Source organism: Pristiophorus japonicus, chromosome 13, assembly GCF_044704955.1.
Source record: "Pristiophorus japonicus isolate sPriJap1 chromosome 13, sPriJap1.hap1, whole genome shotgun sequence".
NCBI lineage: Eukaryota > Metazoa > Chordata > Chondrichthyes > Pristiophoridae > Pristiophorus > Pristiophorus japonicus.
Window position 1 is genome coordinate 47,089,648 of NC_091989.1, and position 23,206 is coordinate 47,112,853.

The 23,206-nt window shown below is 43.1% G+C and overlaps 1 protein-coding gene across 7 annotated transcripts in view; it reads right to left on the minus strand.

Annotated features, from left to right (window-relative positions):
- Positions 1–3,876: 3,876 nt before the first annotated feature.
- The window catches only part of gramd4a (GRAM domain containing 4a), a 229,354-nt gene continuing 210,024 nt past the window's right edge, over positions 3,877–23,206 (minus strand). For 3 of the 7 annotated variants that reach the window (XM_070897404.1, XM_070897406.1, XM_070897410.1), the window contains 3 exons: positions 16,520–16,604; positions 12,290–12,358; positions 9,308–11,795 (listed from right to left, as the gene is read on the minus strand). In XM_070897404.1, coding sequence (XP_070753505.1) covers positions 11,694–11,795; positions 12,290–12,358; positions 16,520–16,604 — 256 coding nt within the window. In that variant the 3' untranslated portion in view covers positions 9,308–11,693. Of the gene's footprint in view, positions 4,195–9,307; positions 11,796–12,289; positions 12,359–16,519; positions 16,605–23,206 lie in introns of those variants that run through there. The other 4 variants (XM_070897407.1, XM_070897409.1, XM_070897405.1 and 1 more) reach the window with 4 other exon arrangements.

The window sequence follows — 23,206 nt, forward strand, 5'->3', positions numbered from 1 at the left end:
AGCAAACCAGTGCAGGTTCAAACAATATCTGCAAGAATTGCTCAATGATGGGGCAACTCCAACGAATGTGTAAACGTGCTACAACTCGATACGTAGTGGGGGATGGGAGGTCAAGCGTAAATACTGAGTATCGCGCAGAGATGACCGAGGAGGAAGAGGTACATAGGTGGACGTGCATGAAGTGCACAGCTTTACCAACAAGAGAGCCCCGATTATGATGAACGTTAAACTGAACGGCATACCAGTACTGATGGAACTGGACACGGGTGCGAGCCAATCGATCATGAGTCAGAAGGCCTTCGAGAAGTTATGGGCAAACAAGGCACACAGGCCCAAGCTGAGCCCGATCGACGTGAAACTGCGCACCTACACTAAAGAGATTATCCTGGTCCTCGGTAGTGCAATGGTTTAGGTACTGTGCATAAATTGCCACTATGGGTTGTTCCCGGTAACGGGCCCACGCTGCTTGGCAGAAGCTGGCTACGGAATTTTAACTGGAAATGGGGCGATGTAAAAGCATTATCATCGGTGGAGAAAACCACGTGTGCGCAGGTCTTAGACAAGCGTCTGTCACTGTTCCAGCTTGGCATTGGCAGCTTCACAGGGGCCAAGGTGACAATTCACCTCAGCCCAGATGTGAGACCCGTTCACCACAAGGCCAGAGCGGTCCCTTACATGATGCGGGAGAAAATAGAAGTCGAGCTAGTTCGGCTTCAGTACGAAGGCCAGTGGAATTTAATGACTGAGCCAGTCCCGTTATCCCCGTTCTTAAAAGTGATGGGACAAGTAGAATCTGTGGAGATTATAAAGTAACCATAAACCGAGTATCGTTACAGGACCAGTAGCCGCTACCCAAGGCGGAGGATTTGTTCATGACTCTGTCAGGTGGAAAGCTGTTTTCAAAATTGGACCTCACCTCGACGTACATGACCCAGGAGCTGGCGGAATCGTCCAAGAAGCTGACATGCATAAACACACACAGGGGCTGTTCATATACAACCGGTGCCCCTTCGGGATCTGTTCAGCGGCTGCGATCTTCTAACGAAACATGGAGAGCCTGCTGAAATCTGTCCCGGAAACGGTCGTCTTCCAAGACGACATCTTGATCACCGGACATGACACCGATGAACACCTCCATAACCTGGAAGAGGTGCTACACCGACTAAATCGAGTAGGTCGAAAGTTGAAACGAACCAAATGCGTCTTCTTGGCACCAGAGCTGGAATTCTTGGGAAGGAGAATCGCAGCTGATGGCATCAGACCCTCAGACTCCAAGACGGAAGTGATCCAGAAGGCCCTGAGACCACGCAACATGACAGAGCTGTGCTCGTTCCTCGGACTACTGAACTACTTTGGTAACTTTCTGCCTGGGCTGAGCACTTTGCTTGAACCATTACATATACTGCTCCGCAAGGGTGATGACTGGGTCTGGGGTAAAATCAAGAAACTGCCTTCGAGAAGGCCAGAAACTTATTGCGCTCAAACAAACTACAGGCGCTGTATGATCCCTGTAGGCATCTTGTTTTAGTGTGTGATGCGTCATCCTACGGGATTGGGTGTGTGCTTCAGCAAGCAAATGTGTTGGTAAGCTCCAACCTGTAGCATATGCATCCCGCAGCCTTTCCAAGGCCGAAAGGGGTTACAGCATAGTCGAAAAGGAGGCCCTAGCTTGTGTGTATGCGGTAAAAAAGAAGCACCAGTACCTATTTGGCCGGTGGTTCAAACTAGAAACCGACCACAAGCCGCTCACATTGTTCTCTGAGAGCAAAGGCATTAATACCAATGCCTCAGCTCGCATTCAGAGGTGGTCATTAACGCTGTCCGCTTACAACTTCACAATCCGCCACAGACCAGGCACCAATAACTGCGCAGATGCGCTCAGCCGGCTCCCGCACGCTACCACAGAGGGTGAAGCGGAGCAGCCCGCGGAACTGGTCAGGCCATGGAAGCCTTTGAGGACAAAGGGTCACCAGTCACAGCACGCCAGATAAGAATCTGGATCAGCCAAGACCCACTGCTGTCCCAGGTGAAAAACTGTACATTAAGTGGAAACTAGGCAACCACATATGGCTAGATACATGGCGATTTAAAGCCATTTCACTGGCGCGAGGGCGAGCTATCTGTCCAGGCCGACTGCATTTTGTGGGGAAATCGCGTAGTCCTGCCCAAGCAGGGCAGAGGTTTATTTGTCAAGGATCTCCATAGCACACACCCCGGAATTGTAATGATGAAAGCCATTGCAAGATCGCACATGTGGTGGCCCGGCATTGACGCAGACTTATAGTCGTGCGTACGCCGGTACAACACGTGCGCACAACTCAGCAAAACACCCAGGGAAGCCCCCCTGAGCCTGTGGTCCTGGCCCTCAAAACCCTGGTCCCGTATCCAGGTAGAGTTTGTGGGTCCCTTTCTAGGAAAAATGTTCCTAGTTGTAATTGATACTTATTCGAAATGGATCGAATGTGTTACAATGTCGCCCAGCACATCCACCGCCACAATAGAGAGCCTTCTGACAATGATCGCAATGCATGGCCTGCCCGACGTCCTTGTTAGTGATAATGGACTATGCTTTATGAGTTCAGAATTTCGCGAATTCATGTGCTGTAACGGCATAAAGTATGTCAGGTCGGCCCAGTTCAAACCAGCCTCCAATGGCCAAGCTGAACGGGCAGTACAGATCATAAAGCAGGGCATGCAGCAAGTGACGGAAGGCCCCTTGCAGACCCGTCTGTCTCGCGTGCTGCTTGCATATCGGACGAGGCCCCACTCACTCACAGGGTTTCCGCCCGCTGAACTCCTCATGAAGAGGACCCTCAAAATAAGGTTGTCCCTCGTGCACCCGGTTTTAAGTGAGATTGTCGAAAACCGCCGTCTTAAGCAATGTACATATGACTGCAACTCTGTAACGTGTTGTACCAATGTCGATGACCCTGTTTTCGTGCTGAACTTTGGGCCCCAAGTGGCTCGCAGGCACTGTCGTAGCTAAAGAGGGGAGTAGGGTATTTATGGTAAAACTCACTAATGGCCAAACCTGCAAAAAGCATGTCGATCAAACCAAATTGAGGTTCACCGATGATCCAGAACCGTTGGATGACTACAGTAACATCGACTTCCAACCACAAGCAACAGAACCAGCGGTTCACCGAGACAGAACCCATCGCACCGGACAGTCTGACCAGAGCCGCAGCACTGCAAGGCAGTGACACTCCGGTCAGGCCGCCCACACCCAGCGTCCAATTCAGACGCTCAACCAGAGAGCGCAGACCCCCGGTCAGGCTTGACCTGTAAACCGCATCTAAGATTTGGAGGGGGGGGGGGAGCAGGGGGGAGAAGTGTTGTGATGTATTTGCAGCCATGCTCTGTACCATGCATTGTACCATGTAACTACATGTAATAGCCAACAGATGAGGAAATCCCGGGAGGCACACATTACTGCACCTTGTGCTGCCTCCCTATATAAAGCAGGCTTCCCCTGCAGTGCTCACTTTTGGAGTTTACATTAAACCTAAAGGTCACAAGGTGATCAGCTCCAGCTTGGGCCACGTGTGATTTATTAAAGTGATAAGCATACGTATCATTAATTTCTGCTTTTTAAAGCAGTAACAGAAGCTGGGAATGTCTATTCCACAATGAAGAACTGTTGTGGTGCATTGCACTGCAGTTGCTGAATATCATTAGATTGTCATCAAAATGACCAATTCTTGCAAACTCACTTCCTTTATTATTTTTTATGTACCCATATAACCCAAATTGGCAATTTTATATATTTGAAATGATGTATGGTGCATAGATTAGTATTGAATTCTAATGAAGGAATATAAAAGAAAATCAGGCTGGCAGCAGTTTTGCAACATTAATCTGTTTTATTTCTCTGCATTACCATCAAAACACTATCTAAGTCTCCAGGTACTATGAATGCAAAGGTAACAGTTAAATTTATAGAACATATTTCAAAAAAACATTTCAATAAATTACTATCCAACAGACTTCACAGCTTACATGATGTTATATTTGTACGTCACAGCTGGGCATGTCCTTTAACAATCTTGTTCAATTTGCTGACTGCCACATGTAAAGCACTGGAGTTTTTGTTTTCAAGTAACTTCCATCTTTTGTTTCTGTTCAACTTGGCTTTACTGTATTGGGATGGCATGTCAACACTCTCATGGTAGGACAAGCATCTCTTCAGTGAGTCTGGGTAACAAATAAAATCAAGGTAATGAGGTTGGTTTTTCATTTTGTATAATAGCCCACAAGTAATGGGTTATTTTCTTCCAGTATCATGACAAAATTGATTTCCAATATTCTATATGCTCCTCTATTTTATGAGTGTTCTGCAATAGTAGCACACCAGTCAACCAAGGCCAGGAATTTGGATTTGGAAATATTTTTCTTTTCAAAAAGTAGGGCGTTATGTTTTTGTACATTTGTCTTCAGCTTATTTTGCCCTCATGTGACACACCACAGCAAACATGCAGTGTTATAGAACAGGCTGTGTAATATCAGTATGCCAATAGAACATTTTTCATTTCCTGTGGTCCTGAATTGCATCTTTTACTTCTTGATACTTTTGCCCGTTGTAAGATCTAAAAGCATGAAAATACCAGAAAGAGTTGCTAAACAAAAGTATTACAATTAGTAGATTTAAAAAAAAGCTTTGTCAAAGGACTTGAGCTGCAAAAAAGCACGTCATACACAGGCTTTTACCTCTAATAAGTATACCACACCAGTTACAAATCAAAATCATTAGCAAAGTTTATTTCTGCATCTTTATATTCTTAGGATAATACAAAGAGTTCAAACATCTCTCTTCATACATATGATCATATAAAGAAAAGCCTATCGATGCTTACTTTATCAGTTGGACTATGTAACCCCATGCTACTTAGCGATGTAAACTTCAGGGGGGCTGAAAAAGAGAGAATAAACCTGTGACGGCAGTGTCGGCTCCCCCTCAGCCAAACCTACCAGGGAGCCTTATTCCTGGGCCAGAAGGTAAGTTTTACATTTATTTTCAGGTTTCCTTGTAGGCCAGACGTGGCAGGAGTTCTCCTCCAGTCCTCACAAGGAAGCCTTGGGCCTCCCTTGCTACGCCCCCTCTCCTTCGATGAATGCCAGTGTTTATCCCTTCCCCCACCCCCGCAAATCATTGGCAGAGTCTCCATTATCCACTGGGAACATTCCCATGGCTTCCTGGCTGCGGCCTGATGCTGAAAATTCTTGCCGGCCAGCCTGTCAATCTGGCCAGGTGTCAGGCGAGGGTCTCCATTCTATTATTTAAATTAGACACTGTTGTTAAGATTGGTAGAGTCTTACCGGGTTGATCGCCTGGTATATGGCTCCCCTGCACCCAATATCAACAACAACTTTTATTTATATAGCACCCTTAACGTAATAAAACATCCCAAGGCGATTCACAGCAGTGTTAGAAGACAAAAAAAATAAATTTGACTCTGAGCCACGCAAGAAGAAATTACAGTAGATGACCAGAGGTAGGTTTTAAGGAGTGTCTTAAAGGAGGAAATAGAGGTAGAGAGGTGAAGAGGTTTAAGGATGGAGTTCTACAGCTTAGGGCCCAGGCAGCTGAAGGCACGGCCACCTATGGTTGAGCAGTTATAATCAGGGATGCTCAAGAGGTCACAATTTGAGGAGCGCAGACACCTCTGGGGGGGGGCGGGGTTTGTGAGGCTGAAGGAGATTAGAGAGAGGAGCAAGGCCATAGAGGGATTTGTAAACAAGGATGAGAATTTTGAAATCGAGGAGTTGCTCAACTGGGAGCCAATGTAGGTCAGCGAGCACAGGGGTGATGGGTGAACGAGATTTGGTGCGAGTTAGGAGTCCATGAAGGTAATAGACCAAACATTCCAGGATATTAATTTAACATTAATCATCAAAAAGTTTTTGAATTGCATCAGCTTGGCTCAGTGGTGAAATCTCACTCCTGATACAGAGCTGCATTGTCAGAGATTATGTCTTTAAACTGAAACCCCATCTTCTTGCTTAGGTGGATATAAACAATCTCATGGCACTAAAGTCTTACTGGTATCCTGGTCAACATTCCTCCACCAATCATCAACAAAAACAGATCTGGCCATTCATTCATTTGCTGTTTGGGGGACCTTGTCTGCAAATTGGCTGCCATGTTTGCCTACATAGCAAGTGATTTCACTTCAAAAGCAAATCATTGGTTGTAAATCGCTTTGGGATATCCCAAGGACATGAAAGACATTACATAAATGCTTTCTTTCTCTGGTCCTGAGATCAGAGTTTAAAGTTAAATAATCTTCGTATTATACATTATTTTTAGAATTAAACACTGGTCTCACGCCCCCTCCCACTCACCAGCATACTCAATTCTATGAGCGTAGCTAGCAAGAGAGCAGGATGACAAAAACATGGGCAGAATAAAAAAAAAAAAAATCAAGCAAAGGAATGTTCAGGCTGTTTTAGTAGTTGAACAGAAAGGATGAAAGTGGGGAAAGGAACAGTAAGTGAAAAAGTGAAGAATAGAAGAAAAAGAGTAAAAAGATAAGCGAAGAAAAAATGAAATAAAGAAAATCCACAAAAATGCACTAGAAAGAAATGAGGCTGTGTGAAACCTGGGGTCGGCATTTTTTTATTGCTGCTGTTCTCATTTAGAAAATCCAGAAATAAACATAGAAAATAGGTGCAGGAGTAGGCCATTCGGCCCTTCGAGCCTGCACCGCCATTCAATGAGTTCATGGCTGAATATGCAACTTCAGTACCCCATTCCTGCTTTCTCGCCATACCCCTTGATCCCCCTAGTAGTAGGGACTACATCTAACTCCTTTTTGAATATATTTAGTGAATCGGCCTCAACAACTTTCTGTGGTAGAGAATTCCACAGGTTCACCACACTCTGAGTGAAGAAGTTTCTCCTCATCTCGGTCCTAAATGGCTTACCCCTTATCCTTAGACTGTGACCCCTGGTTCTGGACTTCCCCAACATTGGGAACATTCTTCCTGCATCTAACCTGTCTAAACCCGTCAGAATTTTAAACGTTTCTATGAGATCCCCTCTCATTCTTCTGAACTCCAGTGAATACAAGCCCAGTTGATCCAGTCTTTCTTGATATGTCAGTCCCGCCATCCCAGGAATCAGTCTGGTGAACCTTTGCTGCACTCCCTCAATAGCAAGAATGTCCTTCCTCAAGTTAGGAGACCAAAACTGTACACAATACTCCAGGTGTAGCCTCACCAAGGCCCTGTACAACTGTAGTAACACCTCCCTGCCCCTGTACAGCCTGGGAAGTTTCCTGCTGACTAATCTCGAAATTAAGTGCAGGGCTTAATCGCTGTTGAAGATGCAAATTAATAGAAAAAAGATTTGCATTGATATAACTCCTTTCATGACCACCAGACGTCTCAAAGCTCTTTGCAGTCAATGAAGTACTTTTAGAGTGTAGTCAGTTGTAATGTGGGAAACGCAGCAGACAATTTGCGCACAGCAAGCTCCCAAAATCAACAATGTGATAATTACCAGATAATCTGTTTTTGTTATGTTGATTGAGGGATAAATATTGGCCAGGACATCGGGGATAGCTTCCCTGCTCTTCTTCAAAATAGTGCCATGGGATCTTTTACGCCCACCCGTGAGCAGACGGGGCCTCGGTTTAACGTCTCATCCGAAAGACGGCACCTCCGACAGTGCAGCGCTCCCTCAGCACTGCACTGGAATGTCAACCTAGATTTGCATGCTCAAGTCCCTGGAGTGGGACTTGAACCTACAACCTTCTGACTCAGAGGCCAGTGATCTACCCATTGAGCCACAGCTGACACAATAGGCTGAGCGAAATGGTTTAATAGCTTATTAGGTGAGCTAAGTAATTGCTTAGATGGATAGGATTCTGCATCCATTAACTGTGCACTTAAGGAATTGCTAGCTTTTAAAGCAAGGTGGATGTGGGTGGACCAATATTGAGGCACCAACTAAGGAATATGGGGGAAGAAGAGAATGTCACTGGTTGCTATGTTTAATGACATCATCATTACATTTGTGAAGATTTCATGTGGTTTGCATTTCTAGCAAAAGTTTAAATGCATTATTTTAAATAAGTTTAGGATTTAACTGGAAATTCTAAACACAGCAAATCTTCATGAATCCATTTACGATGTCACTACAATTAGAAACCAGAGGAATTCTTACTCCCATGGTCACAGGGTAATAACAGGTGAGGAAAACCATTCGGCCCATATTAGTTCATGCAACCAGGAGCAATTTACAGTTCCCCAATTGTAGAATCAAATTAATATATGCCTCCAGGGTTATCGTCACTCTGGCTGCAAGTTCATTCCAAGTGTTGAAGAACATCCCGACATCAGTATTTTATTAGTTTGAACTTCTGCCCCCTTGTCCTAGTCCACAGTTGAATTTAATACTCAGGATTTACCTATCCACACCATTTACGATCTTGTATGCGTCAATCTCAGACACCTCTTTTCCAGGCCAGATTCTCTTCAGTCTTTCTTCATAATTCCAAACCTCTGACATCAGGGATCAGCATCGTGATTCTTCTCTGCACTGTCTCCAGCCCTCGAACATCTCCTGAGAGTCTCAGCGACGAGAATTGGACACATTATTCAAGATGTAGTCTAACTGTATGGTTTGATTGCGACTTCCTCTGTCCTAAGTTCAACTATTCTGGCTATGTAATTAACATTCTCCTAGCTCTGTTGATTGTGGCTTTGAATTGGTAGTATAGCGTCTACTAAGACTCTTAGGTGTCTTCCAAATTCATCCTCAGCTATTTCACTGCCATTTATGGAGTATGTGTGTGTTGATTCCCAAGTGAAATGTCACTAAAACTGCCTCAAAGTATTCAATTTAAATAAACACTTTTACACAACTCCGAACTATCGACTATAAATTTGTACTGTGGGGGAAAACACAACAGTGATAAACTTTCCTGGCATGTGCCTGTATAGGCAACATCTGTTACCAACAGTGAGACAATGGAAACTGAGCCTGTAGTTCAGAATGAATACAAATTGGAGTGGTGTGAGGAATGCTACCTCAAATGGAAGTACAATGGCACAAATTTCTTGAAGTAGCAGTGTCCGGAGATGATTTCACTACACCTCATCTATTGTCTATGGGGTAACTGTTATTTTAATTTGTATGTGAAGGTTTAATAACAAAGAACAAATTTAATGAATGTATGGATCTCAATTATACTCCACAATCACCAACAGTACAACTAGACTTGCATGTTTAAAATGCATATGGTATCCAATAGCTATAACAGATGGTAGCTGAAATGTGTACATTATAGAACCATAACAGGAGTTTATTTATTTAAGAGAACCATTTATTTCAAATAAAAATCTGCGTAACTTTTTACAAGACTTTGTTTTCTTTTTACAATAAACATGATGCGAAGCTTGCAAATTTTATAGGCTTAAGTTATATTTCCTGGATCCATTTATATTTTCTGCCTTCTTTACACCAAAAGTTTTACATGATACCAAAAACAATTATGCACAACTTTCAATATGCAGACAGTTAACATATCTACTGTACATCAAGAATGGCAACTGCTTTTTCATGATTGGGGATATTAAGAAAATAAATTGCCTTAGTTAAAAACTACCAGTTGATTTTTTTTTAAACAAGTGTTTACATTATTTTAAACTTAAAATAGTTGCTAGCTTGTGTCCTACAAGGAATCCAAACCAGCAAATACACTTCTAATACAGAAGCTGAAAAATTAGCCCTCAGTAAACATACTCACATTAACAGTAAACTAAAGGCGCAGAGAGCTTGGCAAATGTATGCACTTCAGGAACTATACATCACAAACCTATCATTTATATTCCAGTGTTTGTTACTTTAGCGGTGTTAAATCAGAAGTTGTGACAAATTAAACCTTGAACAAATCTAAGAAATTGCTACATGTAGTTAGTACGATTTATATTAATAAATCAAAACAATTCGGGTATTTTTATGTAGTTAATATAAATTCTATTAGCAATTGGAAAAATAAAATGGGTCAGAACGCCTTAGAGTTGGTGATTGGCAGCTTTGCAGGCCTCTGAAGGTTATATCCTTTGGAGGTTTGTTGGTCGCATCATATTTAAGTTACATTCTGACTGGACTTTTGAGTACAAGATGGTGACCTTTAAATTGGATACATGTATGCAATGGCATGGCGCAGCTGCTGCATAAAATCGCTGACTGGAATAATTTACTAAATGCCAGAAAGGAATGCGATTTACTCCTGCAGTATGACTTGCGTGAACATCTGGCATCATTAACATTCTAATATTTTGCAATGGCAGTATTTGAGGAGCTTTAAAGTTCAGTGCAGAAAGACTCCACCCTGAACGTTGACAGAGCAAGAAATGAATCAGAAAGGAAGAGAGTTATAGAAATCCTCAGCGCCATTGCATAATATCTTTGAACTATACAATTGAGAGGCAGGACATGAGGTCATCTCTGTTATTTCGAACAGTGAGTTCCCAAAATTGGCTATCTGGGAAAAGACACTGAACAAAGGCAGTGTTTTTTGCACAGGGAGAGCAGGAATATTGGAAGGTGTCACCTCATACCACTTTTATGTGCAACCCAATGAACGTGCTCCTGACAAAGCCTTGGAAATAGATTCAACAATAGTGCAACTTAAAAAGGGGCAGGGGAGAAATATTACTAATGTAATGGATACGGAAAGAGCTAGTCCTTCACTTACACAGAAAATCAAAATGGAGTCAGATAAACTCCTCCAGTCTTTTTATTGCAATGTCTGGAAAAACGAAGTTTTGGTCAAGGACTAGCCTTTTTGGAAGGAGTTAACAGGCAGAAAGTAGCAATCAAAAATTGTATATTAAATGACATGGGTGCAGCATTCAATCTCTGCAGTGGGAAGAATTGTGCAAAGCATAATCTTTCCACACAGCTGTATCGCAACATCTGAGTAAAGCCTGTGGAGTGGGTGGGGATGGAATCTCCAATCCCGAGTAACTGACTTGAATAGGTAGTTAATTTTAACATGCAACAAACAGAACTTAAATAGACATTTTGCTTTAGAAAGTATATTTTGCTACCATGGAAACACTGGATGAGTTTACTGAAGTGGTTTGTGATATATATAGAAGTGACTATTATACTCCGACCCTTTCATGCAAATGTTTAACCAATCACTTCACAATGTACACATGGTTCAGACAATCATTTAATATCTATAATGTTCAGTCTTCAGGTTTGGGGTGTAACATATTCACTTCACTTAGTTTACTAGTTCCTTCTGACAGGATAATTACCTCAAACAATACTCTTGCCATCTGAAATGGACACTGAAAAGTATACAATCTTGGCATTCAGATTTTGCAAGTTTTTTTTTGTAACTCCAAATTTTATTGTACTCTTTTTAAAAAAAACTGCTTTCAATTTTCCCTACCCCAATTTAATTTAACATTTAAAATGTTTGTAAACAAATGCCAAAAGTGCTTACTGTGCAGGGATTACTAGGATAGTAACAGCACTTTTGTGGAGAACTCTCACCAAAATGTAAAATAACTAAACAGCAAGTTAAAAAATATACAGATTATAAACCATCTATTCCAATTAAGTACAAAATCCATCACAAATATTGTCAAACAGGTAATGGAGGTTCTTGTCCAACTGTTCATTTCCACATTATAGTACACATGAATTCTGCCTTATTTTAAGCACATGGTTAGGTTTCATTACTGGATGCACTGGACACTATTTTGGTATATTGACAGTTTATTGCTTCGAAGGCTTCATCCCGGTGTAACATAGCACCGAACACCAGTGGCTAAAACAAAAAAAATTGGTTTAACTGTAATTCAAAGAAAAATTCATTGCAACCGAAATAGAAATATATAACCATGATAATCATAAAGATCCTTACTTTCAGTGGAACACAATTATATTAAATATGTATTAATGGATTACGTGCTAAGTAAGCACTCGCTGTAGAACAGATTCAGATGTCACACTGTATTATACTGTTCTGAATAAAAGAGTTAATGGAGGATAACTCTCAATATCTGCAAGTGAGTACCCAACCTTAGTACAGCAGTGTGCACCATTATTTTGCTGTGTTGCTAAGATTATTTGTGGTCTCATAATACTAACAATATTATGTGCCCATCCTGAGAGATGGAGCCGGTCAGTAAATGACTGGTGGAGAGCATCTCTGAAGCATTTAAGAAGGGTTTCTTATTGGGATACAAGAACATCTTCAAATGTGGAATCTATTTTACTTTAAAGCTGAATATCTGAAACACCACCCATGAAATTATTTACCTTTTGCGTATATGGAGTAGTTATTGAAATGCCCATTCCTGATCCAGGCAAAACGGACAGAACTTTGTACTATGGGAACAAACAGGACAGAGAAATGGGAGATATAAAAAAAGATAATATACGAGGAAACAATAAATATTTTGAGTTGAGATTAACATTTTAGGCAATGGTCCAAATAAATAAGAATACTAGTAAATGAGACTAGTCAACTGCTGCACTAATCCTGTTAAAAAAGTGTTCAAAAAAAAAAACACCATTCAGTGCCAAAATGAGGAAAACATGTACACTGCTGCAGCACTGGGAAAAAACATTAGCTCTCTTTCTCCACAGGTGCTCCCTGACTGGCTGAGTATTTCCAGCAATTTATGTTTTTATTTAAGTGATTCCATTTGATCTTTTAAAAAAATTAGATGCCCCTTTTAAAATCATACAAGTTTGAGTCAACTCCAGCGGCATAAGATTTTTATTAGAAACGAACAGGATGATTGGTAGGCTCATTATGTGGACGGTTATATGGCATTTTTGAACTTAAGACTCTCATTTCGCAGTGGGAAATTTTACATTATCAAACTACAAAAGTTAAATATGGTGAAATACTTGAAATTATCATGTTTTTACTAAATTTTTTAAAAGCATAATATAGAAACAGAAAGACCACTCTGCTTTGTCACCTGGGGTTAATGTTTTTACATAATTTTCAAACCCTAAAGCATTGTCCCTCTACTCCACATACAGCCCTCCTATCAGATCACTCAATGTTTCTTTATGATGTAATGCCCTTGGTGCAGAAGTTCACGTAATGGGCCCAAGTTTGCACCCCCCCCCCCCCCCACTTAGAACGGCGCAGTTTAAGCAGTTGGGGGGGGGCAGAGCCAGGATAACAGTGCTGGGACCTCTGCACATGCGTGCTAGAGTGTGCACACATGTGCAGTAAGCTCCTTGCCTCCACAATCTCTGCAGGCTGTGTGGAAGGGGCCCGAATTATGCCACCCCTAGCCCTGGCCGAATGGGCTCCCTCATCAGCGGCCGGCTGCCTTATCAAGCCACACACACATTGACCTGGGAAACCCAGCTGCTGAAGGGAGATGAGATCGCATCGCCTGGACGAAACAGGTCAAGTGTCTTTCCAGCACTGCTTGTGGGTCAGGAGGAGCAGGAGTGCTACCCCCAGCCCACCAAGCTTACCTGCAAAACACCAGTGATCAGACCCCCGTAATCAGTCGACTCCCCCCATGATCGGATATGCCTCCCCCCCACCCTTCCCGATGTCAGCTCCTCTCCCGATAGCGGACGCCAGCTGTGGCCTGGAGCCAGGGGAGGTGCGTCGGAGGCCAAAATCGGTCAAAGAACCCAGCATGGCCTGGGAGGTGGAGGCCCTACCCCCCCACCCCCCTCAAAGGCCTCCCTGCCTCCCCGTCCAACTGGTAGTCCTCCCGCCCCCAGGTCTCCCAATCGATGGCTTCACCCTAGCCTTTCTAATCGCCGACCAGGGCTGATGCTCCCTTCCCAGTACTGGGGACCAAACCCAAGGGTCCCAGGCTGCAGTCTCCTGCCGCTGGTGGTCCCTCCCACCCACCAGTCGGACTGTCCATTTGGCCGGCAGCTGGGCAGGAGATGGTATAGACTCTGCAACAGTACCCAGCTGCTAGTGTTTTTCTGCAGTAAAGCTTTGCTGAAGGTAGGACTTCTATTTTTTTTTGCTTAATTTATTTATTTATTGATTGATTATGTGGTCCCAAATTCTTGTTTGATTTACATTCAAGTTTACTCATCATCTGCTTTCAAAAGGAATTCTGTAAAATAGTTTGGCTGAAACTCTTATTTACAGGACTTGCTATAATGTATTTGCTAATTTACCAATCCATTTTTAATCTAGTTTAGTGCTTTGTAAGTCTTGGTGCTAGGTGCAGGTCTTCTCAGCTTCCTTGTATTTTTTATTTGTTTTTGGTGCTTTAAATGTTCTTACCTGCGCTGATTTTGTAGCTCACCGCAAGGTTTTTCTGTGCGGACACAAGTGGCCACATACGCTGGCCTAATTTAGCTTGTAGCAACTTTTAGCTGTCTAAACTTGCTTAAATGGCCAAAACAGGCGTAAGTGGCTGGTAATGCCTCCTTTTGAAAAAACAACTAAAAAACCTAACTAGCTCACTTACACTGGAGCAAATTAAATGGGCAGAATTGCGATTTTTAAAATATTCCAAAAAAATCTAGTTGCTCCAAAAGAAACGGAGCAACTCCTGGGCAAACTTGGGCCCACAGAGATCACATATTGAGGTTTTAGACAGAGATCAGCAAGTTAAATCAATGATCTGTGTAATCAAAGCTAATGCAAAATATTTCAACAGAAATTAAGGAATTAATGTTTAACAAGCACATTTCTTGAAAGTTTAAGACTATTTTACTATTACTTAGTTATTTTAAAACTTTGCCTATAATATATGTGAAGCTCCTTGTTTTTTATTACATTAAAAGCATTATATAAAAGACAAGTTGATGTCATATACACCCAGTACATGTGGTCATGAGAAGTGATCACAATTTGGGGAAATGGTATGCTGTTCCTTGTTACACCTAGTGACACTATATTAACCAGTCCAAGCCCAGCAAAAAATAGGTACTGATAATGTACTTCAACTCCAAGCTCAGAGGAGCACCTGGTCCTCCTTTCCAACTGCAGAACGAAGATATTTGTGGCCCCCCGACCTGCGAGAGAACAGGTCCGCAGGTCGGGGCTATAAGAGAGCTGGAGCGGCGTACCACTTCAACCTCCAGCGCAAGCTACTCCAAGGATTTTGAGATGGGAAACGTCATCAGAACCCTGGTTGCCATTTTGGAGCATGGGCAGGACCCAGGTACAGAGGAGTGGGAAGGTCGGTGCGGAATAGCGGCGAGTGTTTGTGGCGGAGGTGTGACAGATGAGGGTACGGGGCCCAGAAGAGCTGAGGGCCCAGGGGCAGCACGGGCCAGCCCACACTGCAATGTGCGCGCGCTAGGTCCGTGCAGCAGAGCAGGTCTCCAGTTGTCTTGGTTAACCCTTGCCACTGGACCAAGAGCTAGTTCTGTCAAGTCCTTGTGGTGGCTGGCGTGCAACGGTCACCACAAGCTAAAAAAAATCCACGCACAGGCATCTTCCACGCCCTCAATTGGAGTTCAGGACTGGAACATCGGGTCCTTCATCGAAACACCTGTGAACTCTTGTGGAAGCAAGGCATCCTCGTTCGAGGGACAGCCTATGATATAATGACTAAGATATTTACATTTCTCACACTACTGTTGTTGAAGCCTTTGTGAATGTGATTAATAAATTAGCAGCTGAATCTATGGTAATTTTATGTGGTAGATTCATGTCTACCAGGAATTGAACTTTTCAACTCACTTAGAACTTAAACTACCGATGGCAATGTTGATGTATGTGTGTGTATGTATGGCCGGGGAGCGGAAGGAGTAGCATGGAGGCCTACCACTCAGGGAGCAGCACGTGCTGAAGCAGGAGAGCAATGGTAGTGAAGAGTGACATCATCAAGGTCCAGGTCGGTGATTGGAGTATGGGCAGGTACAGCAGGGGCGGCGATGTCAGGGCGAAGGAGCAGTGAGATTGTAGAGGGATGTGATTGGGGCCCAGAAGAGGCGAGGGCCCAGGGGCAGCACGGGCCAGCCCATACTGCAATATGTGTGTGCACTAGGTCCGTGCCAGCAGAGCTGGTCTCCAGGCGTCTTGGTTAATCCTTGCTACTGGACCAAGACCGAGCTCCATCAAGCCCCTGTAGTGGCTGGTATGCAATGGTCACCACACGTTAAAAAAATCCAAGCACAGGCATCTTCCATCCTTCAAGATTTAGTTCGGACCTGGAATTTTAGGTCCATCATTGAAATACCTGTGAACTTTTTGACATGGAAGTCATCCTCGATTTGAGGGACTGCCTATGATGATGAATACACACACACACACGTCATGGTCATTAAAAATGCTTAGCTATCCCGTCACCTTTGTTCCTCATACTGATAAGAGTGTATTCATTTCCGTTAAGAAAAAATAAGACACTTTAAGCATTAAGCTGCAACATAAAATATCTAGCAACTATACAACTGTGAAGTACATGTAAACCGTGGCAAGTTATTGAAAATAATTCAGAACAAAAAAGTGCAGACTCACAATTAACAGAAAAGGCAAAAATACAAAAAAACGCAGCCAAAATGCAACACAAAAAAGCTCACAGGTCAGAAACGTACCTTTTGAATCTCTGTAATTTCTTTTAGTTTTATAATCTTATTTTTCTTGGACGAACCGGACTTGGAGCTTTCAAAGCATAAATAACTGGAGGAAAGGAAACATAAACTGTATACAGTGTTTGACAGGTGGTCCTAAATGTCTAAGATAACTGAACCTAGTATCATTCAGGTTCTTCAGTTGCGATTTTGCATAACCACGGCATTTACATCTGGTTTATTTTGTATTTAACCAAAATTCAAATAAGAAAATGAGCGTTTGATGACAAATAAAACACAAAAGTGCAAAAGAATGAATTGTAGATGTGATTACAAAAGTGAAATTTTAAAACAAATAGATTTGATTTTCCAGAGATCCAGTGGGTTTTCCTTGCGATCTACTGTTGGTTCGAAAATGGTAATTTTACCGATTGTTAATAATTTCACTTTTTTTTTAATACAAATTCACATTCACTAATGAGCAATTTCTGTCATGCCAGTCAAATCCAAATATTTTGACTGGTCTGTGCAAATCAAATTGGGCTGCAGCCACTGCAAAAATAGACACGTTTTACTGCAAATATTGAATATTTCTTGGAGTGTCTTATTGCAGTAAAATCCTTTGGCACAGTATGCCATTTTCTCATAATAGTCAGCTGCACCACCTTTTTTTCTTATACGAGACCCCTTAGCGCCACCGCCGACCCCTTTCCGCTTCGCAGCCGCAAAACGGATGTCAGGCTGCACGATGGTGGCCCGAACCACATAACGGAAGAAGTAGTCGGGCCAACCGGTGAGTCGGCCAAACAGTCAAGATGGCGACGAGGACGCTCCCCACCTCTCCTTTAACTTTCGCCCCGCGAGCGGATGTTGACCACCGTTTGCGACCCGCGAGGCTGGCGCTGACACCACTCGCGGGCGCAAGGCAATGATCGCTGCGGAGAGGAAAGAGGTCGGCAAGCGGCGCTAAGGGGTCGTCGCGCATGGCGATGATGTCGAAGTGTTTCGCACCCTCCCCCCGGGCATCGCAAAAAGGGGCAATTCTGACCCCACCGTTTTTCTACTTCCTACTACATACAACACGAGCATTCTAGTTGATTTTAAAGTTGCACATGTTGTTGCAAACTCTTCCCTTTAACTTCTTTATTATTCCAGTCACTTGATAGTTAGACTATCCAAGTGAGCACTTTTGTTGACTTGCACCATTTTTCCATTTTTCTCTCATCGGTCAATTTTTTGGGAAGTGTTCTTTCTTGGTGATTACCAATGATTTAGATTAGAAAGCTTACAATAAGAAGTCATTGCAGCCCATCAGACCACATGCAATCTATCTCTTTCTTATGGCCTTTACCCGACAACTTTGAGAAAACTTTGCAATTTTCTTTTTAATAGATCCTGCTTCCCACACACATTAAGAACTTCAGGCACCAAATCATAGAAACATAGAAAATAGGTGCAGGAGTAGGCCATTCGGCCCTTCTAGCCTGCACCGCCATTCAATGAGTTCATGGCTGAACATGCAACCTCAGTACCCCATTCCTGCTTTCTCGTCATACCCCTTGATCCCCCTAGTAGTAAGGACTATATCTAACTCCTTTTTGAATATATTTAGTGAATTGGCCTCAACAACTTTCTGTGGTAGAGAATTCCACAGGTTCACCACTCTCTGGGTGAAGAAGTTTCTCCTCATCTCAGTCCTAAATGGCTTACCCCTTATCCTTAGACTGTGACCCCTGGTTCTGGACTTCCCCAACATTGGGAACATTCTTCCTGCATCTAATCACTTCTGTTTAATGCACAGATCACTCTTCCAAAACATAGATGCTTGCATAGAACATAGGAACATAGAAAGTAGGTGCAGGAGTAGGCTATTCGGTCCTTCGAGCCTGCACCACCATTCAATATTATCATGGCTGATCATGCAACTTCAGTACCCCATTCCTGCTTTCTCTCCATAACCCTTGATCCCTTTAGCTGTAAGGGCCACATCTAACTCCCTTTTGAATATATCTAACTAACTGGCATCAACAACTTTCTGTGGTAGAGAATTCCACAGGTTCACAATTCTCTGATTGAAGAAGTTTCTCCTCATCTCAGTCCTAAATGGCTTACCCCTTATCCTTAGACTGTGACCCCTGGTTCTGGACTTCCCCAACATCGGGAACATTCTTCCTGCATCTAACCTGTCCAATTCTGTCAGAATTTTATATGTTTCTATGAGATCCCCTCTTATTCTTCCAAATTCCAGTGAAAATAAGCCTAGTCGATCCAGTCTTTCTTCAAATGTCAGTCCTGCCATCCCAGGAATCAGTCTGGTGAATCTTCGCTGCACTCCCTCAATAGCAAGAATGTCCTTCCTCAAATTAGGAAACCAAAACTGTTGTGTCCTTACACAATGCAGCAAATCAACACGAGGCACATACTGAAGACAAGGTCACTCTGTGACCTGTACCTTTATTCACAGGACCAAAAAGTGATGACCCTGCATGGGACCTCCCTTTATATACCTGGATGACCAGGTGAGGAGTGTCTCCCACAAGTTCACCCCCTGTGGTCAGGGTGTGCATTTCTCAGGTGTATACAGTGTACAGTGTTGTTATATAAAGGTTACAGTTATGTGAAGGTTACGAACATGACAAAAACTGTACACAATATTCAAGGTGTGGCCTCACCATGGCCCTGTACAACTGCAGTAAGACCTCCCTGCTCCTATATTCAAATCCCCTCGCTATGAAGGCCAACATGCCATTTGCTTTCTTCACTGCCTGCTGTACTTGCATGCCAACTTTCAATGACTGATGTACCATGACACTCGGGTCTCGTTGCACCTCCCCTTTTCCTAATCTGCCACCATTCAGATAATATTCTGCCTTCCTGTTTTTGCCACCAAAGTGGATAACCTCACATTTATCTACATTATACTGCATCTGCCATGTATTTGCCAACTCACCTAACCTGTCCAAGTCACCCTGCAGCCTCTTAGCATCCTCCTCACAGCTCACACTGCCACCCAGCTTAGTATCATCTGCAAACTTGGAGATATTACATTCAATTCCTTTGTCTAAATTATTAAGGTATATTGCAAATAGCTGGGGTCCCAACACTGAACCTTGCGGTACCCCACTAGTCACTGCCTGCCATTCTGAAAAGGACCCGTTTATTCCTACTCTTTGCTTCCTGTCTGTCAACCAGTTCTCTATCCTCGTTAATACATTACCCCCAATACCATGTGCTTTAATTTTGCACACCAATCTCATGTGTGGGACCTTGTCAAAAGCCTTTTGAAAGTCCAAATACACCACAACCACTGGTTTTCCCTTGTCCACTCTACTAGTTACATCCTCAAAAAATTCTAGATTTGTCAAGCATGATTTTCCTTTCATAAATCCATGCTGACTCGGACTAATCTTGTCACTTCTTTCCAAATGCGCTGTTATTACATCTTTAATAATTGATTTCAATATTTTCCCCACTACCGAGGTCAGGCTAACCGGTCTATAATTCCCTGTTTTCTCTTTCCCTCCTTTTTTAAAAAGTGCGGTTACATTAGCTACCCTCCAATCCATAGGAACTGATCCAGAGTCTATAGAATGTTGGAAAATAACCACTAATGCATCCATTATTTCTAGGGCCACTTCCTTAAGTACTCTGGGATGCAGACTATCAAGGCCCTGGGGATTTATCAGCCTTCAATCCCCTCAATTTCCCTAACACAATTTCCTGACTAATAAGGATTTCCTTCCGTTCCCCCTTCTCGCTAGACCCTCGGTCCCCTAGTATTTCGGAAGGTTATTTGTGTCTTCCTTAGTGAAGACAGAACCAAAGTATTTGTTCAATTGGTCTGCCATTTCTTTGTTCCCCATTATAAATTCACCCGATTCTTATCTGCAAGGGACCTACATTTGTCTTCACTAATCTTTTTATTTTCTCATATCTATAGAAGCTTCTGCAGTCAGTTTTTATGTTCCCTGCAAGCTTACTCTCATACTCTTATTTTCCCCCTCCTAGTTACTCCATTTTTAACTTTCATGTTCACAGAAAGAACAAGGTTCAAAGTGGATAGTCTCCACTTACTAAGGGCAACCACTGAATATCGGCAAGATTGTTGGCTGACCTTTGCTGCCATATCATATCACACATTGTTTGCTGCAATTACATGACTATATAGCTACTTGCAAAAAAATCTTCTGTTTAATCAGCGACATGTCATGCATTAAAAATCCTGCTTGATTATGTAGAATCCCTAATTACTTCAACAATATGTACATTATCTGGTATAAAAAGTAAATGTTTAGCAGAGAGGAGACAAGGAAACATGTCTGTGGATGATCTGAAAACTAGCACTACACAGGACATCAATGATTAGCAGTAAATGCACAGAGAGAATGCCTTGGTCGAAGTCACCCAAGCATGTCCACTCCAATGGTAGCAAGCTGCAATGGAACAGCTACAAAGCTTAAAAGAATCTAGGGAAGAGATAGCAGAGGCATTACTATACGTTTTCAATAATTAGTTAGAAAAAGGTGTAATGCCGGAGTACTGGTGGATAGCCAATGTAATACCCATATTTAAGAAGGGGGGATAGAACATGCCCAGGGAATTATAGATCAGTCAGCTTAACATCGGTGGTGGGAAAAATAATGGAATCCTTACTAAAGGAGAAAATAGAAGAACATCTGGAAACCAAAAATATGATTTTTTAAATTGTTTTATTCGTTCATGTGATGAGGGTGTCGCTCAGCATTTATTGTTCATCTGATTGCCCTTGAGAAGATGGTGGTGAGCCACCTTCTTGAACTGTTGCAGTCCATGTGATGGTACTCCCACAGTGCTGTTAGGGAGGGAGTTCCAGGATTTTGACCCAGTGGCGATGAAAGAACGGCGATATGCTTCCAAATCAGGATGGGGTGTGACTTTGTAAGCATCGACGCAGGCCCCAGGAAGATATTAAACAAAGTGCTTACGCCAGAAGGTTTTTATTAAAGAACATGCTGGGCAATGTACCGTTTCCCAAAGATTGGGAGTTTTGAACATATTGTGTTTCATTGTTTGCTGAAAAGAAGACAGCAGCCTGTTTGTGTTAATGTTTGGAGCAGACCAAGGTCTCTGGGCAACAATGGCCAGGAGAGAAAACTCATTCTAGGCGATTGGCAGGATTGTTCAGTAATGGGAAACCATTTAGCCCAAGATCGGGTGCAAAACAGAAACCCATCAACAGCCATTTACGCCATTACCTGGATGAGATAGCCCCGAAAGACAGGAAACCCAACAAAGAACCAGACCCAGTGGAAGCAGAAGCCATCGACAGAGTACACGAATGTAAGATCTGGAATGATGGGCCATTCAGACAATTACCCCAGACAAAGGAAATACTCTATTTTGGCAGGAAGAAGCATTGACTGTAACGTATAAGAGAAGGCAGTTTGCTGCCATTTCTCTCGCTTCGCTTCAAGAACTGTGCACTCTATCTGGGACGGAGAGGAAACCCACCAACTTGGGACTAAGAGCCTCGCTACTCTACCTTCGGAAGGACCCTCGAGACCAGGACCTGAATGCTGCAACGGTGGCACGGAATCAGAAGAGAAAGTTTTCCCCAAGGAGGAAGCAGCGAGTAAGCCAACGGATAACGGTGGGATTTGTTGGACGAATCCAGTTATATCTTGTACATTACCGTAGTGTGCTGTTTTCTTAGTGTGTGTGGTGTGTGCTGTTTTCTTGGTGTGTGTGTGCTGTTTTCTTGGTGTGCGTCTGAATAAAGTATTGTACGGTTGAGGCCAAAAGCCCTGTCTCTGGTTCAGTTTTCTGTTCCCCCAAATAATTCCCATATCTAGACCCGTAGGCTGGGATGATTCGAAATCACCAAGGCAAGTCACCTGCAACTTGGAGGTGGTGGTGTTCCCATGTGCTTGCTGTCCTTGTCCTCCTCCTTCTAGGTGGTAGAGGTCACAGGTTTTGGAGGTGCTGTCGAAGAAGCCTTGGCGAGTTGCTGCAGTGCATCTTGTAGATGGTACACACGGTACGCCGGTGGTGGAGGGAGTGAATGTTTAAGGTGGTGGATGGGGTGCCAATCAAGCGGGCTGCTTTGTCCGAGATGGTGTTGAGCTTCTTGAGTATTGTTGGAGTTGCAATCATCCAGGCAAGTGGAGAGTATTCCATCACACTCCTGACTTGTGTCTTGTAGACGATGGAAAGGCTTTGGGGAGTCAGGAGGGGAGATACTCGCCGCAGAATACCCAGCTTCTGACCTGCTCTTGTTGCCACAGTATTTATGTGGTTGGTCTAGTTAAGTTTCTGGTCAATGGTGACCACCAGGATGTTGATGGTAGATGATTCGGCGATGGTAATGCCACTGAATGTTAAGGTGCAGTGGTTAGACTCTCGCTTGTTGGAGATAGTCATTGCTTGGCATTTGTGTGGCGCGAATGTTATTTGCAATTTATCAGCCCAAGCTTGAATATTGTCCAGGTCTTGCTGAATGCAGGCATGGATTGCTCCATTATTTGAGGAATTGCGAATGAAACTGAACACTGTGCAGTCATCAGCGAACATCCCCACTTCTGACCTTATGATGGAAGGAAGATCATTGATGAAGCAACTGAAGATGGTTGGGCCTCGGACACTGCTCTGAGGAACTCCTGCAGCGATGTCCCGGGACTGTGAAGATTGACCTTCAACCACCACAACCATCTTCCTTTGTGCTAGGTATGACTC